The sequence below is a fragment of the Aotus nancymaae genome, unplaced genomic scaffold (genome assembly GCF_030222135.1).
Source record: "Aotus nancymaae isolate 86718 unplaced genomic scaffold, 86718_ANA_hifiasm-v0.15.2.pri h1tg000057l, whole genome shotgun sequence".
Classification (NCBI taxonomy): Eukaryota; Metazoa; Chordata; class Mammalia; order Primates; family Aotidae; genus Aotus; species Aotus nancymaae.
Window position 1 is genome coordinate 24,407,470 of NW_026988471.1, and position 27,137 is coordinate 24,434,606.

At 40.3% G+C, this 27,137-nt stretch overlaps 1 protein-coding gene across 39 annotated transcripts in view; it reads right to left on the reverse strand.

The window, feature by feature from the left end:
• DTNB (dystrobrevin beta) overlaps positions 1-27,137 on the reverse strand; it is a 310,093-nt gene that overhangs the window by 261,502 nt on the left and 21,454 nt on the right. For 38 of the 39 annotated variants that reach the window (XM_064363918.1, XM_021677096.2, XM_021677095.2 and 35 more), the window contains exon 2: positions 11,215-11,282. Coding sequence is in view for 33 of the 39 variants with exons in the window: in XM_021677091.2 (XP_021532766.1) it covers positions 11,215-11,281 (67 nt within the window). In the remaining 6 variants the exon portion in view is untranslated. Of the gene's footprint in view, positions 1-11,214; positions 11,283-19,658; positions 19,675-27,137 lie in introns of those variants that run through there. The other variant, XM_064363914.1, reaches the window with a different exon arrangement.

Here is a 27,137-nt window from a genome sequence, read left to right on the forward strand (position 1 = left end):
AGATGCTATACCATGAGAAAGCCCAGACTGATGTGGAGAGGCCACAGTGAGAGGCTCATAGGCAGAAGAACTGAGTCCACCAACCAAAACAGCATCGATTGCCAAATGCACAGGTAAGCAAGCCTTCAAATCATTCAAACCCTGAGCCTTTGAGTCTTCTGCTGAGATCTCAGGCATCATGAAGCAAAGTCAAGATATCAGCACTGAATGCTGTTCTGAGTCTAGACCCAAAAAATGCATAAACAAAATAAATGACTATTTGAAGAGTAAGCCAGAGTAACTAGACTAAAGCCTAAAATTTCACATGAGTTTATAAATCACATTTTGTTCTTATTTTAAAATCTGCTGCAAATGAAGTCTACTTGAATTTTAAGGTCGCTTTATATAGGGTCGGCCCCAATGTGAAATTTATTTCACCTATCCTGCCTTTATAAAATCTGGCAGCAACTTTTGACTCAAGAAGGGGAAAGAGTGAGACCCTATCTGTAAAATAGATTTATGTATACACATATAATATATATTATACATTTTTATATTGTATAAATTATATATAAATATATATAGTATATATACTATATAATATATAGTATATATATTTTTATATTATGTAAATATATTTGTAATATAATTCACATTCCATACAATTCACCCATTTAAAGAGTGCAACTGAATGGTGTTTACTACACACACAATTGTGCAATCATCACCACAACCAATTTACAACATTTTCATCATCCCAAAAAGAAACCTCTTACCCTTAACAGTCATTTTACCTACCACACCTGGCTAATTTTTAATTTTTTTTTTGGTAGAGACAGGGTCTCGCTATGTTGCCCAGGATGGCCTCAAACTCCTGGGCTTAAGCAATCTTCCTGCCTCGACCTCCCAAAGTGCTAGGATTACTGGCTTGCACCACTGCACCCAGCCCTGCCCACATTTTAATTGAGTTGTCTTTTTATCACTGAGTTGTAAATGTTGTTCACATACTTTAGATACTAGTCACTTGCGATATACATGATTAGCAAATATTTTCTCCCATTCTGTGGGTAGTGGCTTCTTGATTTTAGTGGTCTCTGTTGAAGTATAAAAGTTTATCATTTTGATAAAGTCCCATTTATCTATTTTTTGTTGCTGTTGTTGTTGTTGTTGTTTTGAGACAGAGTCTCACTCTTGTGGCCCAGGCTGGAGTGCAGTGGTGCAATCTTGGCTCACTGCAACTTTACTGCCTCCTGGGTTCAAGCAATTCTCCTATCTCAACCTCCTGAGTAGCTGGGATTACAGGCCCCCGCCACCACACCCAGCTAATTTTTGTACTTTTAGTAGAAATGAGGTTTCACCATGTTGGTAGGCTGGTCTCAAACTCCTGAACTCAGATGATCTGCCCGCCTCAGCCTCCCAAAGTGCTGGAATTATAGGCATGAGCCATCACTCCTGGCCTATTTTTTTTTCTTTTGTCATTTGTGCTTCTGGTGTCAGGTCCAAGATGACTTTGCCTAATTCAAGGTCAAGATGTATACCTGTGTTTTCTTCTAAGAGTTATACAGCTTTAAATCTTATATTTAGGTCTATGATCCATTTTGAGTTAATTTATAACATGGTGTGAGGTAGGGGTCCAAATTCATTCATATCCAGTTCACCATTTGTTCAAAAGACTGTCTTCCCTCAGTGAATGGTTCTGCCACCCTTGTCAAAAAAAACAACAGACACATGGGTTTAATTCCAGGTTTTCAATTCTCTCTCATTGATTGTGTGTCTGTCCTTATGCCAGCAGCATACAATCTGAATTATTGTAGCCTTGTAGTAAGTTCTGAAATCAGAAAGTGTGAGTCCTCCAAGTTTGTTCTTAATTTTTAAGATTCTTTTGGCTATTCTGGATCATTTGAATTTCCATATGAATTTTAGGACCAGTCCATTCATTTCTACAAAAAAATCCAGTTGGGATGTTTATGAGGATTGCATTGAGTCTGTAGGTTAATTTAGGGAATGCTGCCTTCTTCTTCTTCTTTTTTTTTTTTTTTTAGAGACAGTGTTTCACCATGTTGGCCAGGATGGTCTCGATCTCTGACCTCATGATCCACCCACCTCAGCCTCCCAAAGTGCTGGGATCACAGGCATGAGTCACCGTGCCCAGCCAATACTGCCTTCTTATAAATAATAAGTCCTCCAACCCATCAACACAGAATGTCTTTCATTTATTTGGGTCTTCCTTAATTTCTTTCAACAAAGTTTTATAATAGTCAGCATATAAGTTTTACACTTCTTTTGTTAAATTTATTCAGTTCTGTTTTCTTTTACTTATTTAGCTTCTTAATATATCATTATATCAGCCTAAATTGGATCCATTAAATATTAATTAGTAAAAAACTAAACTGATGATTTAAAGAAAGAATGGTGGCAAAGATTCAAGGGCATTTAATAAATAACCTGTCATTATATCACCATGAGTAATTTTAACATCTAGATATTTACTTCTGTGAAATATTTTTATGGGAAATACTAAGAAAACAAATGTGAACAGCTAGGAAAGGAAAGTTCCTTCCCAACAGATGAAGAGAAAGGTTACTAATGACTGATAAGACTGCAAGGCAATTATTAGGCCATGTTTGCTCGTGGAAAAGTAACTACAGGAAAAAGTCAGTGCACCTGGTATAACTGCCTTTCTTCAGACTCTTTCTCCAGTGCAGTGACAGATTTGCATACCGCAAAAGATAAAATACAGCAAATATCACAAAAGTCCAAAGCTAACTATAATACTTTTGGAAAATGATAAACTTCATGTGCTCCAGCCAAGTTTGCCAGAGATCTCTACACCGAAGTTTCAGGAACAGTCAAGAATCAAGTGTCACTCTGCTTTCCTTTGCCACTGTTCCTTATGAACTTGCATCACCCTAAAGCCCAGTGGAAAAAAGGTACAGACAATAGTGGGATGGCACACAATTCAGACACTCTAGGGAGCCGTGCAACAGAATTTTAGAGATCTAATAGCAGTCACAAAGAGTTAGATACAAACAATAGCCTTAGAATCTTACTAAAATCATATTGTGCCAACATTCTACTAAGAGGTTCTAAAACCTCCCATATGTCTGCCTTATTCTGGAGCAATCATCTTTGCTGGTTTCTTAGAAGGAAAGTAAAGTCCTCACCCACTGCCTCAAAGGATAAGCCTTCACTATTTTATTTTATTTCATTTCATTTTATTTTATTTTTTGCCCAGGCTAGTCTCAAACTCCTGAGCTCAAGTGATCCTCCCACTTCGGCCTCCTGAGTAGCTGGGATTACAGGCATGAGCCACCATGTCTGGCAACTACTCCTTGCAAAACTCTGCAGCTACTTCTAAAATATTTCTTATTGAGATATTAGCTCAAAGCTGATTCCCACTGACAGCTTCCTATATTTCGTGTAATTATGCTTTCATGAAAAAGGATGCAGTTTTATTCTGTTAAAATGTTAAAGAAACATGCAACCTCAGATGAGATTTTTGTGCACTGCAAACACCTCCTTTTATTTCCAGACAAGAGAAGAGTTTTAGGAAAATGACAAATGTAGAAGCCTGATCAACTTCAAAGTCTTTTTATAAGCAAGAAGATATAAATAATAAAAGTGATATAAGTGACAGCCAATTTGTCGTGCCTGTGCACGTACGTGTGTGTGTGTGTGTGTGTGTGTGTGTGGATAGAAGGCAGGATATGAAGCTAAATTTGCTAACTGCCATCATAGTGAAGATCATGTGATTCCAAGAGTTAATTAGTATCATCTGATCATAAGCATTGCCTGGCACTATGCTAAATGTATCAAATTCCAGGTCCCACTCCACAGCTACTTCCTGAAACAAAATCTGTGAGAACCCCTGGAATCCTTTTTTTTTTAAGACAGGGTCTCACTGTTTTTTTTTTAAGACACGGTCTCACACTGTTGCCCAGGCTGGAGTGCAGTGGTGTGATCTCAGCTCACTGCAGCCTTGACCCTTCGGGCTCAGGTGATGCACCTCAGCCTCCTGAGTAGCTGGGACCACAGGTGTGTGCCACCGCACCCAGCTAATTTTTGTGTTTTTTACAGAGATGGGGTTTCGCTAAGTTGCTCAGCCTGGTCTTGAACTCCTGAGCTCAATGGATTTGCCTGCCTTGCCCTTCCAAAGTGCTATGATTATAGGCATGAGCCACCATGCCTGGCCTAGAATCTTCACTTTTAACAAGTGCCCCAATAGAGTTTTTTGGGTTTTTTTTTTGGTTTTGGTTTTGAGACGGAGTCTCATTCTGTCACCCAGACTGGAGTGCAGCAGTGTGATCTCGGCTCACTACAACCTCCACCTCCCAGGTTCAAGCAACTCTCCTACCTCAGCCTCCCGAGTAGCAGGGACTACAGGGGTGTGACACCATGCCTGGCTAATTTTGTATTTTTAGTGGAGACAGGGTTTCACTGAGGAAAGAAACCCCTCTTTCCTGTCTCTTGTCTCAAGGAGGAAGTAAAAGTTGAAACGTAGCAGGCATGGGGTCAGTGGTCTGGAGGTTAAAGATTAAAGCCCCCACCCTTAAGATCTCAGGCGATCTTTAGTGGAAGAAACGCCCTCTATTGTTCCCATTCAATCTTGCTCAAACCCCTACACTTACTTCATTGATTATGACCCCCTCACGTGTACTTTCTGAAACTGTAAACCCAAGACCATTTCACATGTAATATCTAGAGTTGTAAGCCTATATAAAGGCAGAGGTTTCCTTTGTTAGACAAGCTTGGCTGTTAGGCAACTATGCCACCTTGCTCCCAGCCGAATAAATCACCCCTTCCTTCCCCATTCGGTGTTCAAGAGGTCTGTTTCTTGTGGCCGCTCCTGCGTCATCACCATGTTGGTCAGGCTGGTCTCGAACTCCTGACTTTAAGCAATCTGCCTGCCTCGGTCTCCCAAAGTGCTGGGATTACAGGTGTGAGCCACCACGCTGGCCCCAAAAGTGTTTTACAATCAAATTACGTTCAAGAAACACAGTACTACCCAGCTCAACTAACAGGTATGGCTCATGCACACTCCTCAAATTCACCTCACACCCAACTGCAATCAGTCTGGACTGCACAGAATCACCCAATTGCACCCAGCCCTCTCATCTCGGGGTCTTCACAAGTGCTGCCGCCCCAGCCTTTCCTTCATTTCCTCAGACCAACTCATCCTGGGTGTCGCTTCTCCCAGATCCCTCCCGAACCCCAGTGCTTTCCCCATGTGCCTCCTACTGCACTATTTCCAGGAAACAAAGTTACATGATGAAGGCAAAGACCATTTGTTGTTTCTGTTCACTGTTAAATGCTAACTAGAACACAACAAAACTAGCACCTGAAATAGTTATTCAATGAATAAATATGTTAAAATTGGGGAAGTGGTGTTGCTAGTGCAAAACACTCTGATCTACTTTCTCCTAAAAATATACAAAATCAAAAGGTTAGACAAACTATAGATACAATTTTGGACATTAGCAAAGAAAAATTGCTAGAGGAGGATGAGCAAAGTAGTGGGGAAGCCACCTCCTTTCAGTATTCTGTGTACAACAAGTCCACGCTTTTAGTATTCTTCAGGTAGGGCAGAGTGCTCTACACTGTGTTCCAGGAAGGCACAGGATTTGAGGGAGGTGCTCGGCCAATCTGTCAGAGGCATTTGAACCAGAACAACTCCATCTTATCTAGGGGCAAGGTAAAATGAGGCTGAGACCCACTGGGCTGAATTCTCAGACGGTTAAGTCACTCTAAGTCACAGTATGAGATAGGAGGTCAGCTCAAGATACAGGTCATAAAGACCTTGCTGATAAACAGGTTGCAGTAAAGAAGCCAGCTAAAACCCACCAAAACCGGAGAGTGTGACCTCTGGTCGTCCTCACTGCTACACTCCCACCAGCGCCTTGACAGTTTACAAATTCCATGGCAACATCAGGGAGTTATCCTGTATGGTCTAAAAAGGGGAGGCACGAATAATCCACCTCTTGTTTAGCATATCATCATGAAATAACCATAAAAATGAGCATCCAGCAGCCCCCAGGGCTACACTGTTTACAGAGTAGCCACTCTTTTATTCCTCTACTTTCTTAATAAACTTGCTTTCACTTTACTCTATGGGCGCGCCCAGAATTCTTTCTTACATAAGATCCAAGAACCCTCTCTTGGGGTCTGGACCAGGACCCCTTTCCTGTAACAAATCCATGGAAGATACAAGGAAGTAAATGTGTTTTGTTTAAAAAGCAAGGCTAGGCCGGGCGCGGTGGCTCAAGCCTGTAATCCCAGCACTTTGGGAGACCAAGATGGGAGGATCACTTGAGCCCTGGAGTTCAAAACCAGCCTGGGCAACATAGCAATACCCTGTCTCTATCAATCAGTTAATCAACCAACCAACCAACCAATCAAAAAAAGGATATTTCTAAGTAATTAATAATAAAAATTAGAGAAAATAGAGAACTGATCATGAAAAATAGTAATTATCAGAACACTTGGGATGAAAAAAAAATAACGGGAAAGTTTATTCTTAAATGCTTACATAAGAAAAAAAAAGGCCTGGTTACACAAGAAAACAAATGGCCTTAGTAACTCAACATAAGAAGTTAGAAAAATAACAGAATTGCCTAAATATGAAGAGGAAAATAAACAGCACAAATGAGGCAGAGAACAAAGATACAAAAAGAGGACCAATAAAGCCAAAAGTCGGTCCTTTGCCAATAAAATTGGCAAACTTTAGAAAAGACAAAATAAAATCAGAATCTCTGGGCATGGAGGCCTGGTATCAAGTACCTTGTAGAATCAACTGGAAAGCTTTCACTTAGCACCAGAGTTGAGGATTACTCTTCTCATCTGTTACCTTTCATTTTTCTTAAGTGATTTTATATCATATAAGAATCATAAACTACCAACTTATTTCTATGTAATATATTCCATTCTTCTTTTAATAAATATTTATTGAGGCACCACCATAATAAACAGATGTGATCCTTATTCTCATGTTGCTTAGGGTCTAGAAGAGAAAATATTAAGCAAAGAACGAATAAACTAATTTCATCACTGTTCATAACAAAATGTAAAAATGCTGCCTAAAAACATAAAGGCTTAAGGATAGTATAAAAGTCATAATAGTGAAGGTAACACAGGGTTGAAAAATACAAACTATGTAACAAACCTACACAGGTACTCCCTGAATCTAAAAGTTACAATTATTTTTTTTAAAAGAGCTCCAAAAGGAAATATTCTGAAAATTAAAGTTAAAAATATATAAACTATTTAGATTATTAAATTATTATGGCTTCTTTTAGGCTACAATGGCAGAGTTGAGTAGCTTGACAAAGAACTCATCATACGGCCTGCAAATCCTAAAATATTTACTTTCTGACTCTTTAAGAAAAAGATGGCTGGCCCCAGCACTATATTAACAGAGTAAAGAAGAAATTCATTCATCTCAAGGGAAGCAGAAAACATTGATGAAATTCAATATTCATTCATGATTTAAGAAAATAGCTGGGCACAGTGGCTCACGCCTATAATCCCAGCACTTTGGGAGGCTGAGGTGGGTGGATTACGAGGTCAGGGGTTTGAGACTAGCTTGATCAACATGGAGAAACCCTGTCTCTACTAAAAACACAAAATTAGCCAGGCGTGATGGTGCAAGCCTGTAATCCCAGCTACTCAGAAGGCTGAGTGGGAAGAATCACCTGAACCTAAGAGGTAGAGATTGCAGTGAGCCAAGATCGTGCCACTGCACTCTAGCCTGGGCGACAGAGTAAGACTCCATCTCAAAAAAAAGGAAAAGAAAATAATGACAACGATTCCTGGCAAATTTGGACATATTAGTTCTTTCACCTTTATCAGGTTAACCTGCAGCAACCATCATTCTTAACAGTCAAATATCAGAAACATTCCTATGAAAATCAAAAACAAGACAAGGATGCCTGCTGTCCTTCCTATTTTTCAATATAATATCTGGGGCCCTAACGAGTACACTAGGTCAAGAAAAAGGCATAAGGATTACAATTATAAAAGGAAGAGTTAAGACTGTCTTTCTTTAAAAATGGTATAGTTACTGGCCAGGCACAGTAGCTCATATCTGTAATCCCAGTGCTTTGGGAGGTCGAGGTGGGAGGATCACTTGAGCCAACCTGGGCACCATAGTGTGAACCCATCTCTATGAAAAACAAGAAAATTAGCCAGGTCTGATGGCACACGCCTGTAGTCCCAGATACCCAGAAGTCTGAAGTGGGAGATCAACTGAGCCCTGGAGGTTGAGGCTGCAGTGACCTGTGATCATGCCACTGCACTCCAGCCTAAGCGACAGAGAAAGACACGGTCTCAAAGAAAAAGAAAAAAAGAAAAACAATGGTATGGTTACCTACCTAAGTAGACATCTATATTAAGACTAATAAGAGCTGAGAAAGAGTACTATGAACAGCTGCCTCTTCTCTGCCATGGTCTTCTGCTTGTTCCCACTTTCCTCAATCATCCTAGATTCAAAATTGACATACTAAAATCAACATACTAAATGATACAACTGAATAATGGCTGGAAAAAGGTGATTCTGGTATCCACAGAAAGCAGTTATACTGGAGTTTCTGGTTGACATTGCCGGAAATTAGGGGGTGGGTCTTCCAGCAGAGCATACTATAGTCACCCATGCAAATCTGCCTGTGAAGAAACAGGGGAGACCCAAGAAGCCATACTCACCAAATGTCTCCCCGACTGACTGTTATCCTTAGGTTTGCTTTAGAGGATGACAATTCCTATGAGGTTTCTGTGAAGAGTAGTAACATTTACTAAAAAGTAAACCCAGTTCTTGGCAGGACTACTTCAGATCTCTACCCTGTCATGCCTGCACACTCATGTGTATTTACTTAAGGCACCTCAGCCTCTTCTGAGTATCAGGAATATCAGGAATTACTATCTTTGTGTATTTGGTTTCCCATTTTGTCTGCTTCCTTTTACTAAAATAGAAGTTTCATGAGTGAGGTCAGGGACTGTGTTCTGTTCTCCCCTGCAGCCCTAGCACCCAGAATAGTGCCTGGAGCATAGTAGAGCCTCAATAAATGCACTCAAAGTTGAAGGGAAAAGATGACCCCTATGCTGAGATTTGAAGGGTAGGCAGGAGCAGTGTGCCAGATGGTGGAGACAACCGTATTATGCAAAGGCACAAGGCATGAAGCCACATGATCTGCAGGAAAGCCAATTCAGTATTCCTGGAAAGTAACATGCAAGGCATGTGATAGAAAAATTGGGAACTAGGGGGAAGAGCAAAAAAGGTGCCAGAAGGGCCTTGTTTGGCATTCTTAGGAGTGGGGTCCTTCCCATTAAAGTGATAAGAAGCAAGTAAAGGAATTTAAGCAAAGAAGTAGCACACATTTAGGCTGGGCGCAGTGGCTCATGCCTGTAATCCCTGCACTTTGGGAGGCCAAGACAGGCAGATCACTTGAGGTCAGGAGTTTGAGACCATCTTGGCCAACATGGTGAAACTGCGTCTCTACTAAAAATACAAAAATTAGACAGGCATTATGGCAGTGCCTGTAACCCCATCTACTCAGGAGGCTGAGGCAGGAGAATTGCTTGAACCTGAGAGGCAGAAGTTGTAGTGAGCCGAGATGGTGCCACTGCACTCCAGCCTGGGCAACTGAGCGAGACCCGATCTCAAAAAAAAAACAAGTAGCACAGATTTATATAGTTCAATCTGGTTGCTGATCATAGATAGCAGATTTGAGAGGGTCAAGACTAGAAGAAGGGATCAGGAAATTATTGCTTTTGCTCAGAAAAGTACCAATGATTAAAGAAAACATTAGTGATAAACACAACCATCCATAACAAGTATGTCCTACTCTGTGTCAGGCATTGTACCAAGTGCTTTATTCACATTAGCTCATTTAATCTTCACAATTCTATGAAGTCAGTGCCATTCCTGCTTTATGGATGAGGAAACAGAGGCCCAGAGAGATTAAGTTAACTTGCCTAAGGTTATTCAGCCAGGAAGTGAGGCAGCCAAGATCCAAACTAAGCAGTCGAACTGCAAAGCTGGACTCAAAGCCACTGCGGTGTGATGAACAGATTCAGCATGTACCTGGTAAAACTCAGATGCCTTCTGATTTCTTTGGAGGTAGAAGGTGAGGTGAAGGGAAATGACTCCAAGGTATCTGGCTTGGATTACTAGCAATTAGAAATTGTGAACTACAAAAGTCCTTAATGATCACCCAGTCAGGCTGCCTATCCAATGCCAAAATTTCTTCTTTACCACCTCTAACAAATAGTTATCCGGCCTATGACCGACAGCACAACACACGACTTAGCTGAGTCAAACTCTGCCTACCATTACCAAGACCCTAAAGATGTCAAATATGTTGAGAGTTGGGCCTTCTGAGATTTTTATCCACTGATTTTCATACTGCAATATACAGAACTCTAAAATTCTGCTAGGACCCCGGGGGCTATCCCAGGCTGGCTCTTCCTCCTCTCTCCTGCTTCAGCCAAACACCAGCAATTTTATAATACTCATATGTTGAGGGTCCTTGTAAGATGTCACTGAGAAAAAAAAAGTACAGTAGTTTTAAAGGTTTCATGATCACTGGTCCAGACCAATAACCCCTATTGCATGGCAAAGGAATTTCAGGTTCAGCAAATGCGACCTTGAGTTGGTCAAGGTCACATGGTCATGGTCACATAGACAAACAGTCACAGAGCAAAACAATCCTGCAAGGATTGGGAACCACCTCACTTCTCTCAGCCATCTTCTTCTCTTTGTTTGAACTGTATACAAGAATCTAATTTTTAACAGAATATTTAAAGTTAAAAATATATCAAAATACACATTCTTTTTAGTTTTCCAATAGCTCTAGGTGTCGCCCTAACACTTAGTCCCCTTCTGTCTCAGAACTGGTATGTAGTAGAAGGTAACTAACATAATGTATTAATCACTAATCACCACCTGCAAGCTCATGGTAACAATGGAGTTACAGCAAGAGATCTAAACTGACTGGCATGGTACAAAATCACAGACATTCTAGGTAACATTTCTGCCTTGTTATTTATGGCCCTGCCTAAGAAAGCAAGTCAATTCTATTAAAATACATGCTTTGACTTGGGGTCCTTCAATTCCTTGATTCTTTAACTCTCATTCTTCCCTCTTGAAGCTTATAACATAAAACTTGTAATTGATTAAAAGCTATGACTTGATCAAAAAAAAACCACAAACATTCCCGCACATCTGAACAAGGACTCAAGACTCACGCATTTCTATGAACAGCTGCCTCTTCTCTGCCATGGTCTTCCGCTTGTTCCCACTTTCCTCAATCATCCTAGAGACAAAGAAAGATACAATAAACCACTGTATAATTTGACAATTCGATCAAGTGCTAATCATTCTATTGTGAAGAGGTACAGAAAACCAAGTTGCAAATACATTTTAAGACGGTATCAATAAAAATAAACAGGAAGCCTGATTCAGAAAAAGATAAACCACTGTCCTTTTATTTGATGGCTTCTAAAATATTAATCAATATTTATATGAGCTCATACAATTGCTTACTGTGCTAAAAATATAAGCTGTCTTATTTTTAACTTCAGTTATTTTCTCTGCAGATTCCTGGATTAGTTGAGATAATTTCCCATATCTCTACTGTTTCACATAGATAAACATGTTACTAAATATAATTTAGAAAATAAATGTAATGAAAGGCTGTAATAAAGGACATAAGAACACTTAGTTTATACATAAAAAATATATATATAAAATATTCAATTTTATATTAAAGAAGGTATTCGTCCCTAATATGGTTTGGCTGTGTCCCCATTCAAATCTCAACTTGAATTGTATCTCCCAGAATTCCCATGTGCTGTGGGAGGGACCAAGAGGGTAACTGAATCATGGGGGCTGGTCATTCCCATATTATACTAATGATAGTTAATAAGCTTCATGAGATCTGATGGGTTTATCAGGGGTTTCCACTTCTGCTTCTTCCTCATTTTCTCTTGCTGCCACCATGTAAGAAGTGTCTTTCACCTCTAAGGCCTCCCGAAGTCATGTGGCACTATAAGTCCAATCAAACCTTTTTTTTCTTTCCAATCTTTGGTATGTCTTTATCAGCAGTGTGTAAATGGACTAATATAATTCCCTAACTAAAAAAGCTCCTAAATACGAATTTTCTATTACATGGTGACAGTAGTTTACATTAACAGACAGGCTATCCCAGTCACTTGCCAATCTCTTTATGTATATTATCTCATTTAATTCTCACAAAAACCCTATGTGCTGGAATTATTATTATCTCCATTATGTAGATTAGGAAGCAGATGTCTAATCTATAAATACTATACACACTATTCTTTTAGTATGCCTAAAGGAATACTAACTTGCTCAAGGGCACACAACTATGAAGTGGCAGAATGGAATCCCAACTCTTTCATTAAACTTCTGAAATAATTATTGCTTGTAGATACGTATTTCTAAACCTCTATATCTAAAAAGCTAGAACAGGCCAGGTATGGTGGCTCACGCCTGTAATCCCAGCACTTTGGGAGGCCAAGGTGGGTGGATCACTTGAGGTCAGGAGTTCGAGATCAGCCTGGCCAACATGGTGAAACCCTGTCTCTGCTAAAAATACAAAAATTAGCTGGGCATGGTGGTACCCTCTTGTAAATCCAGCTACTTGTGAGGCTGAGGCAAAAGAATCGCCTGAATCTGGGAGGCGGACATTGCAGTGAGCCAAGATCACGCCACTGCAATCCAGCCTGGGAGACAGAGAATGATTTTGTCTCAAAAAACAATTAAAAACTAAAAAAATAAGAAAAAACTAGAACACAAATAGCCTATTACATGAACCCCACTGATATAAAATTTGTGACAATTTCAGCTGCAGTTTGCCTTACTCTATTAAGAAAAAAATATCTAAAAAGCATATGCCAAATAATTTCCCTAAGTAGATTAAACTGTGTAAATCATTTTCAAATATGATTAAACTCTTGTAGATTTAACTGTTCTAAGTCATTCTCAAATACATTGGAATCACAAATTATATGATGACTACGAATTACATATTCATTAAAGCAAGTTGCCTGGTTATAAAAAGTTTAGTTGTAATATATTATAAAGAAAATTTTAAAATATAAATATATTTCTTAACATTTTACAATAAATATTCTGATTAAGACTGGCTCTTTAGGCCAAGTACAGTGGCTCGCACATGTAATCCCAGCACTTTGGGATGCCAAGGTGGGAGGATCGCTTGAGCCCAGGGGTTCAAGACCATCCTGGGCAACATGGCAAGCCCCCATCTCTATAAAAAAAAAATAATCTTTAATTAGCCAAGCATGGTGACATGGGTCTGTGGTCCTAGCTACTCAGGAAGCTGAGGCAGGAGGATCACCTGAGCCCAGGAGCTGGAGGCTGCAGTGAGCTGTGATTGCACCACTGTAATCCAGCCTGGCTGACAGGGCAAGACTCTGTCCCTAAAAAAAAAAAAAAAAAAAAAAAAAAAATTTAATTTTTTTAAAATAAAAGATAGTATCCGAAAGCCATGTAAACAATTATTACAAACCTGAATCAAACAACACATAAAATCTGAATAGACCCCTTACCAAAGGAGATATACAGAATGGCAAATAAGCATCTAAAAAAAATGTTCAAAGAAAAAAAAAAAAACTCCACATCCGTTAGAATCGCCAAAATCCGGAACACTAACTGTAGGGGGGAGATCCCATAAATGCCAAAGCAGGAGCCAAAAGTCTCAGCCTATTCCCATATAAATAATGAAGAAGAAAGTAACTAGCAATATAACCAAAGTAGTTATTAGTTATTCATAAGTGATCTTCATTCTTTTACTAATGCCTCTCAGGTCGGAAGTGTGAACTTGGGGCGACATTGTGAAATGAATGACCCTAAGGCAAGACACTTTAAGCCCTCTGTCACACCCCCATAAAGGTTGCTGGAGGGCGCCCTGGCTGTGCAGCAGCTCCAACGCTGAGAAAGCTCCCGCTGTTCAGCCAGCTAGGGAAGGAGACGTCCAAAATAGCTGAAACATCTCCTTCCTCGGAGGAGTTAGGAGAAAACTCCGCTTCTCCAAGCTCTTGTGGAAAGGCCTGATGGCTGTCAGGTAGGCCTGCAGACATCCGGGGGCTTAATTGTCTCTATGTGATGCTGTGCTTCAGTGGTCATGTTCCATGTCCCCTCCCATGTTCTGCTTCTGCACCTGGTTCCTTTTTTCTTGTAAGAATTAATCAGTAGAAGTAACATAAATCTTAATGTCTTTGTGACAAGTATGGAAAAAGTATTGATGCATTATGCCCTTCCTGAGCCCCTACCTGCATGACACGTGATGCACTTGACCCTATCACTGCCATGCCCTATCTACCCTGCCCCCAGTCTCCAACCACCTAGGCCACACCCTACCTACCCTGCCCTCAGCAACTCGATAGAAATGGAAGCATCCAGGCATTGGGGCCACTGCTGGTCTCCGCGATTTGGTTAGCAGTGGACCCCTGGGCCCAAACTCTCTTTTCTCTTATCTCTATGTCTTGTGTCTTTTATTTCTACAATTTCTTGTCTCCACATCAGCAGGGAGAGGCTCATAGAACCCTGTAGGGCTGGACCCTACAACTAACAACAGCAAATGCCAGCAAGGATATGGAACAACAGAAACTCTCATTCATCGCCAGTGGGAATGCAAAATGGTACAGCCACTTTAGAAGACTGGTGGTTTCTTATATAACTAAACATAATCTAACCATATGATCCAGCAATCACACTTCTTGGTATTTACTCAAAGGAGGTGAACACTTATGTCCACACAAAAACCTGCTCACAGATGTTTACACCACGTTTATTCATAATTGCCGAAACTTGGAAGCAACCAAAGTGACTGGGTAAATTGTAGTATATCCAAATAATGCAATATTATTCAGCACTAAGAAATGAGCTATCAAGCCATGAAAAGACATGAATGAACCTGGAATGCCTTCTACTAAATGAAAGTAGCCAATCTGAAAAGACCATATACTGTACATTATCAGTTATAGGATGTTCTGGAAAAGGCAAAATTATGGTAAAAATACCATTGGTTCCCGTCATGGTGGACAGGGAGGTGCAGATAAGCAGAAGACTTTAAGGGCCATGAAACTATTCTGTATGCTATTACAATGGTAGACATTATGTCATTATACATTGCCCAAACATAGCATGTACACCGCCAAGGGTGAACCCTAATATTAAGTATGGACTTTGAATGATAATGCTGTATTAATGCAGGTTCAGCCACTGTAACACATGCACCACTCTGGTAGGGGGCAATCACAATGGGGAGGCTGTGCATGTGAAAATCTCTGTACCTTCCACTCAATTTTGCTGTGAAGCCAGAACTGCTCTAAAAAATAATGTCTATTTAAAGAAAAAAATTGCCAAGAAAGCTTATTAAAACACTGATCATAGTGACAGTGAATAGAAGCAAAAATACAGAATAAAGCTTTTTTTTTTTTCTTTTTGGAGATGGAGTGTCGCTCTGTCACCCAGGCTGGAGTGCAATGGCGAGATCTCAGCTCGCTGCAACCTCCGCCTCCCGGATTCAAGCAATTCTAGTGCCTCAGCCTCCCAAGTAGCTGGGATTACAGGCACGTGCCACCACGCCTGGCTAATTTTTGTATTTTTAGTAGGGATGGGGTTTCACCATGTTAGCCAGGCTGGTCTCGAACTCCCGGCCTCAAGTGATCCACCCACCTCAGCCTCCTAAAGTGCTGGGATTACAGGCATGAGCCACTACACCTGGCCTCATTCAGAAATTTCTTCCAGACTCAGTGGCCTGGAACTGGAGTGTGGGAAGAGGGCAGATGTGGTTCGTTCACCAGCCGTCTTAGACCTTCCCAAAGTACCTCTCGCTCCTTCTCTTGACAACTCCCTTCTGTATCTTTCCTTCACTTTCTTCTACTACAGAATTTTTTTTTCCTTTTTTTTCCCCCTCATTCTTCCATGTATATTATCCTCCAGCTTAATCACCAAAACCCTACCAGAGAGACATAATGCCCATTTTACAAATGAGGAAACAAAAGCTCAGAAAAGACAAATTATTTAATCAAGACTACAGGAACTGATAAGTGCCAGGGCCAAGAGATGCAGCAATTCCATCCAATTCCAAAGCTCATGTTCTGTCCACCACACCATACTGCTTCCATTTTAAAGCAATATAGCTCCCTGCTCACAAAACAAATTTCTGAGTTACTCTAGGTGAGTCGTGTCATAACACAACCACCTTCAGAGATTGACCTGGTTCTCAACCAGGGACAATTTTGCCGCCATGGGACATTTAGTAATATCTACAGTCAGTTTTGGTTGTCACAACTGGGAGGATGCTAGTGGCATCTAGTAGACAGAGGCCAGGGACACTGCTAAACATTCTACAATGCACAGGACAGTATTCCACAACAAAGCATCATCCAGTCCAAAACAGCAATAGTGCTGAGGTTGAGAAACCCTGAGACAGACCATTTAATGGAATTTTAAAAATAGTAAACGTTATAAAGCAGCCAGTATTAAATTTAGCCACTGTTCAACATGATATTCAACAGCAAAAGAGTTAGTATCCTGAATTCTAACTATAGTTTTCTTTAGCCTTGAAACTCACCTTGTCACTCAATCTCTGCATGTCAAGTTCATCATTTATCAAATGGACATAATTGGGATATCTACTGGGAAGCAATGTGGAATAACAAAAGAATGAGTGTTTTAGTCAATTGAACTAAATTTCAAACACTAGCTTCAACAGCTGGACTCTGGAAAAATTACTTAATCCTTCTGAATCTCAGATTCATCGTCTGTAAAACTGTGATGATCACAAGTACCTTCCTCAAGAATTATTGTAAAGACTCACATCAAATGCCTAGAACAATCCCCAGCACATAGTCAGTGTTAAGTGTTAGAATGGACCAGCACACCCAACTGATGCTAAGAAAAGTCTGTTACTCAACAGTAGCCGTAACACTGGCACCATCTGTTGACCTAACAGGTGTGGCAGACCCTGCCTTTATTGCATTACCCATGCTCCTCTAAGGCCTATCTGTCCAGTTTCTGGTTGCCAGCATCTGCATTTCTTTGCCTGAAGACAGACTGTGCTAAAAATTAGACCCAAGTTCCGATTATGAAAGCAAGCAAATTACAGAGATTGAATTCACAGTCCTGACAAGATTCTCCTGAACCCTCTAGGCCAGAAGCAGCTTTCTTCCTCTAACTACAAGAGGGCGGACTCACCTGTCTAAAAACTAAGCAGAGGTCTTAGCTGCGATGCATGCCTCCAAAGATGCCTGCCCTCCTGGAGATATGAGGTCTCAGCTGGGATGCATGCCTCCAAAGATTCCTACCCTCCTGGAGATATGAGGTCTCGGCTGGGATGCATGCCTCCAAAGATGCCTGCCCTCCTGGAGATATGTGCCTACCTTCCTCACTGCTTCTAGGCTAACAACCAGGCATTGTCAGAATAGGGAGGAACTGATCCTCCTTTAGATGAAAGCACTGATTCACAACACAGTATGAGACGATGGGACATACTGGCAAGAACTGGAAGAACATAGCTGGATCTTGAGAGTGCTGAACTTAGAGGTCAAGTATAAGGCTGGTAAGCAAAGGTCTGTTGATATGGGCCACTCTTCCATGACTCACAATTTAACGTTCCAAAAGGACATCCTGAGCCAGTCCTAACATGCTACTAGAATGGCTCATTTAAGGTGAAAATAAATGTTTCCAATGATGTCTTAAAGGAAAAGAACTGATGATCCTGGAACTGCATGGCAGGATATTAAGGAAGGTGTCAAAAGAGTGTCCGCATATCCCCCAACCCTTACCAGGTACACTGGCCTGACAGCCCCGAGGGCCTTCTCTAACCTTGAGTCCATTTTGTTCCCTGCATGGCAGGCCTGACAGGTTGTAGATCTATCACCTCCTGGAAACAATCTTAACCAATTACTGAAAGAGATAGTATATAAATACTCCACCTATCTCTCCCCTGAAGGACTGTAACTCTAAGACACATGTTTCACATTAGCTCCTAGAGTTTCTCAGTGGGAACACTGTGAAAAAATCAGTACCTGGCTTGATAACAAATCTTGTATTTGCAATCTTTGCTATCCTCTTTCTCCTATCTCACTTCCCACTCCCCTACTGGCTTTTCCAAGGACAACTTCCAAAACAAAATACCTGCATTTAAATCCTTGTCTACAAGTCAGCTACTAGGGAATTAAGGCATTATGTAGTTTCATTTCAAGCAAGCTTATAAGTTAGGTTACATAAAATCCAAATTAATGGATTTGGGATACATAAAAACTGAGATTACTATAAACCATTTCTCTAGGCCCAGTAAAAGGGGACTCCACGCCAGGGCTTTATGTAAACTAATGCCTGTATCTTTGTAATTATGCTTTTAACAGTTCCATACCTAATAAGAATATATTTACTCCAATACCACAGCTGATTAGATGCCCTTGCCATTTTGATATAATGTTGAAGACCAACCGCCACCATGAATGTAAGTACATCTCTCTACTTCCTTCCAGTTGGACTACTAGCACTCTGCCTTTTCTTAACCACACCATCTAGATACAACCAATATAATTACCTTAACACTAACTCTAACTTCAAACCCTGCCATTTCCTTCCTCATAATCACTCTCATATCCACCCTCTTTTCCCATTTCAACTGCCAAAATCTTTGTCCACACTAATGCACAAATAAAATTTTATGACCTTGTGATCGCAGGACTCTCCACCCCTGTCTTCCTATAGTTCATCCTGTGAGCATACAGAGAAATCCAGCAGGCACATTCATTCAAACATGTCTGATCTTCAGTGGGTCCAAATCACCCTACTCAGGACGTTTATTTCACCCAATTTAAAGAACCAGAATACAGCTTCAGTCTACAAAGTATAAAGAAGACCAGAGTCCTAGGTATGCAAATATAAGTGAAGTTTCTTAAATCTAAAAGGGTTGAAACCTGGCCAGGCACAGTGGCTCACGCCTGTAATCCCAACACTTTGGGAGGTTGAGGCAGGTGGATCACTTGAGATTGGGAGTTCAAGACCAGCCTGGCCAACATGGTGAAACCCCATCTCTACTAAAATACAAAAAAATTAGCTGAGTGTGGTGGCACACGCCTGTAATCCCAGCTACTAGGGAGGCTGAGGCAGGTGAACCTTTTAAACTCAAGAGCTGGAGGTTGCAGTGAGCTGAGATTGTGCCACTGCACTCCAGCCTGGGCAACAAAGTGAGACTCCATCTCATAAATAAATAAATAAAAGGGTTGAAACTGAAAGTTAACTAGAAGAAGCTGTTTAATATCCTAAGCTCAAAGTAAAACCAAATGAATGAGTTTGGAAAGCACAACCCCTGAAATAAAAAAAATCAATAGATTGGATTTTATGAAAATTAACTGCCCTGCAAAAGATACTATTAAGTGAATAAAAAGACAGGCCACTGAGTGACAGAAAATATTTTCAAAACATGTATCTGATGAAGTACTTGTATACAAATTATATGAAGAACATGAGGCGTGATAACTCACACCGGTAATCCCAACAGGATTTGGAAGGCTGAGGTAGTCAGATAATTTCAGCCCAGGAGTTCAAGACTAGCCTGGGCAACATGGTAAAAGCTCATCTCTACAAGAATAATACAAAAATAGCCAGGCATGGTGGTACATACCTGTAGTCCTGGCTACTCAGGAGGCTGAGGTGGGAAGGATCACTTGTGCCCAGGAGACAGAGGCTGCAGTGAACTATGATCACATCACTGCACTTCAGCCTGGGTGACAGAACAAAACCTCATCTCAAAAAAAATAAAATAAAAATAAAACAAAACTCATAAAACTCAATAACAAGACAACAGCTCAATCAAAAACAATCAAAAATCGGAACGGAAATCTTGCCAAAGAAGATACACAGATGGTAAATAAGTACATGAAAAGATGTTCAACGCCACTTATTATTTGTAAATTATACATTAAAACAGCAAAATAACACTACACACCTACCAGAAGGGTTAAAAATCCAAAAAAACTGACAACATCAAATGCTGACAAGGCCTGGGCGCAGTGGTTCAGGCCTGTAATCCCAGCACATTGGGAGGCCAAGGCAGGTGGATCACCTGAGGTCAGGAGTTCGAGACCAACCTGGCCAACGTGGCGAAATCTCGTCTCTACTTAAAATACAAAAATTAGTTGGGCATGGTGGCACATGCCTATAGTCCCAGCTACTTGGGAGGCTGAGGGAGGAGAATTGCTGGAACCCAGGAGGTGGAGGTTGCAGTGAGCCAAAATCGCACCATTGCACTCCAGCCTGGGCAACAGAGTGAGACTCTGTCTCAAAAAAAAAAAAAAAAAATGCTGACAAGGATGCAGAGGCAGCAGAAACTCTCATCATTGCTGATGGGAATGCACAAGCAGTCACGTTGTAAAAAACTTGGCAGTTTCTTACAAAGCTAATCATAGTCTTACCATATGATCCAATAATCATACTGTTAGGTATTTGCTCAATTGAGTTGAAAATTTATGTCCACACAAAACATCTGTACCAAAATGTTTACAGCTTTATTCTTGATTGCCAAAAGCTGGAAGCAATGATGATGCCCTTCAATAGGTGAAGGTATAAATAAACTGCAATACTTCATAAATGGAATATTGTTCAGCAATAAGCAGAACAAAGTATCAAGCCATCAAAAGACATGGGGGAACCGTAAACGCATAATGCTAAGTGAAAAAAGCCAGTGTGAAAAGGCTACATACTGTTTGATTCCAATTTTATGACCTTCTAGAGAAAACAGAACTACAGAAACAGAAAAATGATCAGTGGTTGCCAGAGGTTTGAGGGAAGCAGGCAGTGAACTGAATAGGTGAAGCACAAGAGAATTTTTAGGGCAGAGAAACTTCTGTATAACACTCTAATGGTGAATACATGACACTATGCATTTGTCAACACTGAAAGAACCTCACAACACAAAGAGTGAATCTTTATTTTTTAATCTTTTAATTATTTATTTATTTTGTACAGACAGGGTCTCACTATGTTGCGCAGGCTGGTCTCGAACTCCTGGGCTCAAGCAGTCCTCCTGTCCCTACTTCTCAAAGTTTTGGGACTACAGGAGTTAGCCACCACACCAGCCACAAAGAGTGAACCTTAATGCATGCAATTTTTTTAACAAAATCAGAAGATCCCAGAATGAAATACAGAATGTGACAAAGCAATCCAGCTGTATTACACATGTATGAAATGACCTCACTGAAGAGGATCAGGGAGAAGGTAGTGACAAGGATGTGAAGAACTGAGCAACACCATCAACCAAATAGATCAAATTGACATCTATAGAACATTCTACCAACAATAATGAAACGTATTCTTTTTAGGTGCACATGAAACATGTACTAAGAAAGACCAGATCTTGGGCCATAAAACAAGCATTAGCAAATTCGAAAGAATTAAACTCATACAGAGTGTGTTATCTGAGCATAATGGATTGAAACTAGAATTTACTAAAAGAAAGAGGTAAGTCAATGAAACCAAAAGTTGGTTCTTTGAAAAGATCAATAAAACTGATAAACCTCTAGCAAGACAAACAAAAAAATACAGAAGGCATAATTTATCAATATTACTAATGAAAGAGTAGAAGTTATCACTATAGAACCCATGAACATTAAAAGAAACACCATAGAAATATTATGAACAATTCTATTCTATACATATAACAACTTAAGATAAAACTGACCAATTCCTCAAAAACTACAAATTGCCAGAACTCGCCCAGGGTGAAACAGGTAACGAGAGTAACCCATAACTACTAAAGAAATTGAATTTGTAGGAAAAAAAAAAAAAAACCTGTAAAAGGAATCTCCAAGCCCAATTCTACAAGATCCCTTCCAGAAAACAAAAGACAAGTTAACGCTTACCTACTCATTTTGTAGCTCGCATTGCCTACATAACAAAACCCAACAAAGGCAGTACAAAAAAGAAAACTCCCAGCCAGGCGCGGTGGCTCATGCCTGTAATCCCAGCACTTTGGGAGGCCCAGGCGGGCAGATCACGAGGTCAGGAGATCGAGACCATCCTGGCCAACGTAGTGAAATACAAAAAAATTAGACGGGTGTGGTGGCCTGCACCTGTAGTCCCAGCTACTCGGGAGACTAAGGCAGAGGAGTTGCCTGAACCCCAGAGGCGGAGACTGCAGTGAGCCAAGATGGCGCCGCTGCATTCTAGCCTAGGTAACAGAGTGAGACTCAGTCTCAAAAAAAAAACAAAAAAACTACAGACCAATGTGCATGAACATTGTTCATTCATTTTCATTGCAAAAGTCTTCAACAAAATATTAGCAAATGAAATCCATGAATGTATGAAAACTTACTACAAAGCCACGGTAATAAAAACGTAGTATTGGCACAAGGATAGTAACAGGAATCAGTGGAACAGACTGAAAGTCCAGAAATATATCCTTACACTATGGTCAATTGATTTTCAACAAAGGTAGCAAGACAATTCAATAGAGAAAGGATAGTCTTTTCAACAAATAGTGCTGGAATGAAACTGCAGTATATTCATACAAATTGTGGCAAACCCATATAATGGAATACTGCTCAGCCATAAAAAGGAATGAAGTACTGAAGCATGCTACAACAGGGGTGAACCTTGAAAACATTATGCTAAATGAAAGAAGCCAGTCACAACAGACCACGTATTATATGATTCCAGTTCTATGAAATGTCCACAATAGGTAAATCCATAGCAACAGAAAATTAATCATTGGTTTGCAGGGTTTGTGGGAGGTTGATGGGGGAAAGTGAATAGGGAGTAACTGCTAATGAGTACAGGGTTCTTTTTAGGGATGATGCAAATGTTCTGAAGTTAATAGTGATGGTTGCACAACTCTAGAAGTATACTAAAAACCAATGAATTGTAAGTTGAATCACATGGATGTAAAAAAGATATCTTACTATACATAAGCCTTGGGTAATTGTTTTCACTAAATATAATATTGCTAAGATGCATCCTATTGTTCATTCATTTTTTTTTTTTTTTGCTGTTGCATAATTCCAAAACTGCATTTTAACCTACTCTCCTGCTGATGGAAATGAGTTGTTTCTAGTTGTTGTTTTTTTTTCCTGTCGTGGACAGTGTTGCTATAAACATTTTTGTACCTTCTCTTGCTGCATAAAGTCAAGAGTTTATCTTGACTGTATATCTAAAAAAGGAATTGCCAAAATGTTTTTTTTTTTTTTTTTTGAGACAGTCTCACTCTGCCGCCAGCCGCTAGGCTGGAGTGCAGTGGCACGATCTCAGCTGACTGCAACCTCCACCTCCCGGGTTCAAGCAATTCTCCTGCCTCAGCCTCCTAAGTAGCTGGGACTACAGGCGCACGCCACCACACCCAGCTAATATTTGTATTTTTAGTAGAGACGGGGTTTCACCATGTTGGCCAGGATGGTCTTTATCTCTTGATCTAGTGATCCACCCGCCTCAGCCTCCCAAAGTACTGGGATTACAGGTTTGAGCCACCGCGCCGGCCACCAAAATGTTTTTTAAAGTGCACCAGAGGATGTTCCTGTCTGATATATTTGAGATCGTGTGAATTCCCAATCTCTCCGACACTTGGTCCACCAGGCTTTTCCAATTTTGCCAACAGCATGGGTATATGACATCATCTCACTGTGGTCTTGATTTGTATTTCTTTGATCACTAACGAAGGTGCCCATCTCTAATACATTTACTGGTCATATGCGTTTCCTTTTCCGTGAGGTGCCTGTTCATGTCTTTTGCAGTTAAGCTTTTGTTACAGTAGTCTCAAAATATCTTTTAATCTCAACATAGGGAAGGACTTTCTAAGCAAAAGTTAGCCTAAGTTAAAGTACACTTTAAAAAAAATCTATATATCCAAACTCACAAGAAAGATGAAAAGACAAGTCACAGACTGGGAAAAGAGGTCTGCAATTCATATAACCAAACGACTGGTATCCACAACATGCACACAACTTGTACAAACCAGTAAGAAAATTTGACATAAGATATGAGCAGGCAATTCACAGAAGAGGCAATACACTTTGGGAGGCCGAGGCGGGCGGATCACCTGAGGTTGGGAGTTCAGGACCAGCCTGACCAACATGGTGAAACCCTGTCTCAATAAAAGAAAAAAAATAAAATAAAACAAAACAGAAGAGGCAACAAAAATGGGAAATAAACATATAAAAAGTTGCACATAATAACTCAAGGCTAAACTATAATATCTAAGGATCTACAGTTGGGGTATAAACCCATAAAGAAATCCAAGGAAGGGATTACTATGCAAATCAGGACAGTGATTGCTCCAGGAGGGAAGGAAGGGGCTATGAGTGGGATGAGGTACACAGAGGAGCTTCTAAAAGGGCTGGCAGAATTCTATTCTTCACCTGGGTGATGATGATGGAGTATTTGCTGTAGGATAATTCACTAAGCTATAATTTTTTTAGTATCTGTTTTATTCTGCAACACAAAATTTACAAAAATGTAATTTACCCATCACACACATCAAATAAAAAAATGAGTCTGAAAATATCATTTATATTGGCAAAAATATGAGGTGACATTAATTCTCATTGAAAGCATAAATATAATACTTAGAACAGCAAAAGCAGTATCTAGTAATATTAAAAATGGATATAGGCCAGGCATGGTGGCTCTCACCTGTAATCCCAGCACTTTGGGAGCCTGAGGTGGGCGAATCACGAGGTCAGGAGTTCAAGACCAGCCTGCCCAACATGGTGAAATCCCGTCTCTACTAAAAATACAAAAAAAATTAGCCGGGTGTGGTAGTGGGCGCCTGTAATCCCAGCTACTCAGGAGGCTGAGGCAGGAGAATCGCTTGAACCCGAGAGGCAGAGGTTGCAGTGAGCCAAGATCATGCCAGTGCACTCCAGCCTGGGCAACTAGAGCAAAATTCTGTCTCAAAAAAAAAAAAAAGGACATACCTAATTACCCAAAAATTTCCCTTCTACAACTATGTCCTAAGGAGACATATACAAGAATGCTTACGATATTGTTTGTAAATGCAAAATCAGAAACAACCTAAATGTCCATCAACAAAAGCATGGGAAAATAAAATTATAGTATAGTCAAGTGCACAATAGAATATAGTAGAGCTACATTTATTGAGATGGATCAATTTCACATTATTAAGTGAAAAAAGTTACAAGAGAATACACAAAAAATATTATCTCTATAAAGCTTAAAAACATGCAAATTAGGGCAGGACACAGTGGCTCACGCCTGTAATCCCAGCACTTAAGAGAGGCTGAGGCAGATGGATCACAAGGTCAGGAGATCAAGACCATCCTGGCCAACATGGTGAAACTCCATCTCTACTAAAAATAGAAAAATTAGCTGGGTATGGTGGCACATGCCTGTAATCCTAGCTACTCGGGAGGCTGAGGCAGGAGAATTGCTTGAACCAGGGAGTTGGAAGTTACAGTGAGCCAAGATCGCGTCACTGCACTTAAAAAAAAAAAAATGCACACTAACAGGAGGAGGACTGGGACTATGGTGAGGTGAACAAGGCACCTAGGCACCAAATTTAAGGAAGCGCCACTCTAGGGGTCACGCAAGCCTAAGACTGAGGGCCTTCTGACCTGACATTGGGGACCTATGTGCCTTTTCATTTCACCCTGGCCCTGGCCCTGAATATAACACACATACACACACACATACACACACACATACACACACACACACACACACACACACAGCAAAAGTATAAAGAAGTATATGGAAATGATAATCATCAAAATTCAGAAAAGTGAATATCTCTGGGGATTGAAACAGAATCATGACTGCAGAGGTATACCAACTCCACTGGCTATGTTTTCTTTCTTAGGCTGGGTTCTAAGTACAATATATTATTCTCTTTCTGTGCTCAATTTATTTAAGTGGAAATAGATACATATAGAGAGAGAGATAGATACATATAGATAGATAGATAGATAGATAGATAATTTTTTTTGAGATGGAGTCTTGCTCTTTCACCAGACTGGAGTGCAGTGGCACGATCTCAGCTCACTGCAACCTCCATCTCCCGGATTCAAGCGATTTCCCTACCTCAGCCTCCTGAGTAGCTGGGACTACAGGAGCGCGCCACCACGCCTGGCTAATTTTTTGCATTTTAGTAGAGACGGGGGTTTCACCATGGCCAGGATGGTCTCAATATCCTGATCTCATGATCTGCCTGTCTAGGCCTCCCAAAGTGCTGGGATTACAGGTGTGAGCCACCGCGCCCGGCCAAAAAATACATATATTTTTAAATTTACTTTAATTTCTGGGATACGTGTGCAGAATGTGCAGGTTTGTTACATAGGTATACATGTGCCATGGTGGTCTGCTACACCTATCAACTCATCATCTAGGTTTTAAGCCCAGCATGCATTAGGTATTTGTCCTAATGCGCACCCTCCTCTTGACCCCACCCGCTGACAGGCCTCTGTGTGTGATGTTCCCCTCCCTGTATCCATGTGTTCTCATTGTTCAACTCCCACTTGTAAGTGAGAACATGTGGTGTTTGGTTTTCTGTTCCTGTGTTAGTTTGCTGAGAATGAGGCTTCCAGCTTCATCCCTGCTCATGTCCCTCCAAAGGACATGAACTCATTCTTTTTTATGGCTGCATAGTGTTTCATGATGTATACGGGCCACATTTTCTTTATCCAGTCTATCGTTGATGGACATTTGGGTTGGTTCCAAGTCTTTGCTATTGTAAACAGTGCTGCAATAAACATATGTGTGCATGTGTCTTTATAGTAGAATGATTTATAATTCTTTGGGTATATAACCAGTAATGGGATTGCTGGGTCAAATGGTATTTCTGGTTCTAGATCCTCAAGGAATTGCCACACTGTCTTTCACAATGGTTGAACAACAATATATTATTCTTTATGCTTCATATATCCTATTTCTTTATAACATTTTAGATCATCTACTTTTAGTATATTCTCTGGTAAATCTTATCCTGAGTGGTTTGGAGGGGGGGAGGCAGTTCTCCATATATTTTATTATTAAAACAGAGTATATCAAATACCATAAGCTCTGTATTTTTAGCCAAATATACATGAATTCTCACAAACTATAATTTGGTACAATAGCCATCATTTCAAATCTTCAGCAATGTGTTCTACCAGTATCT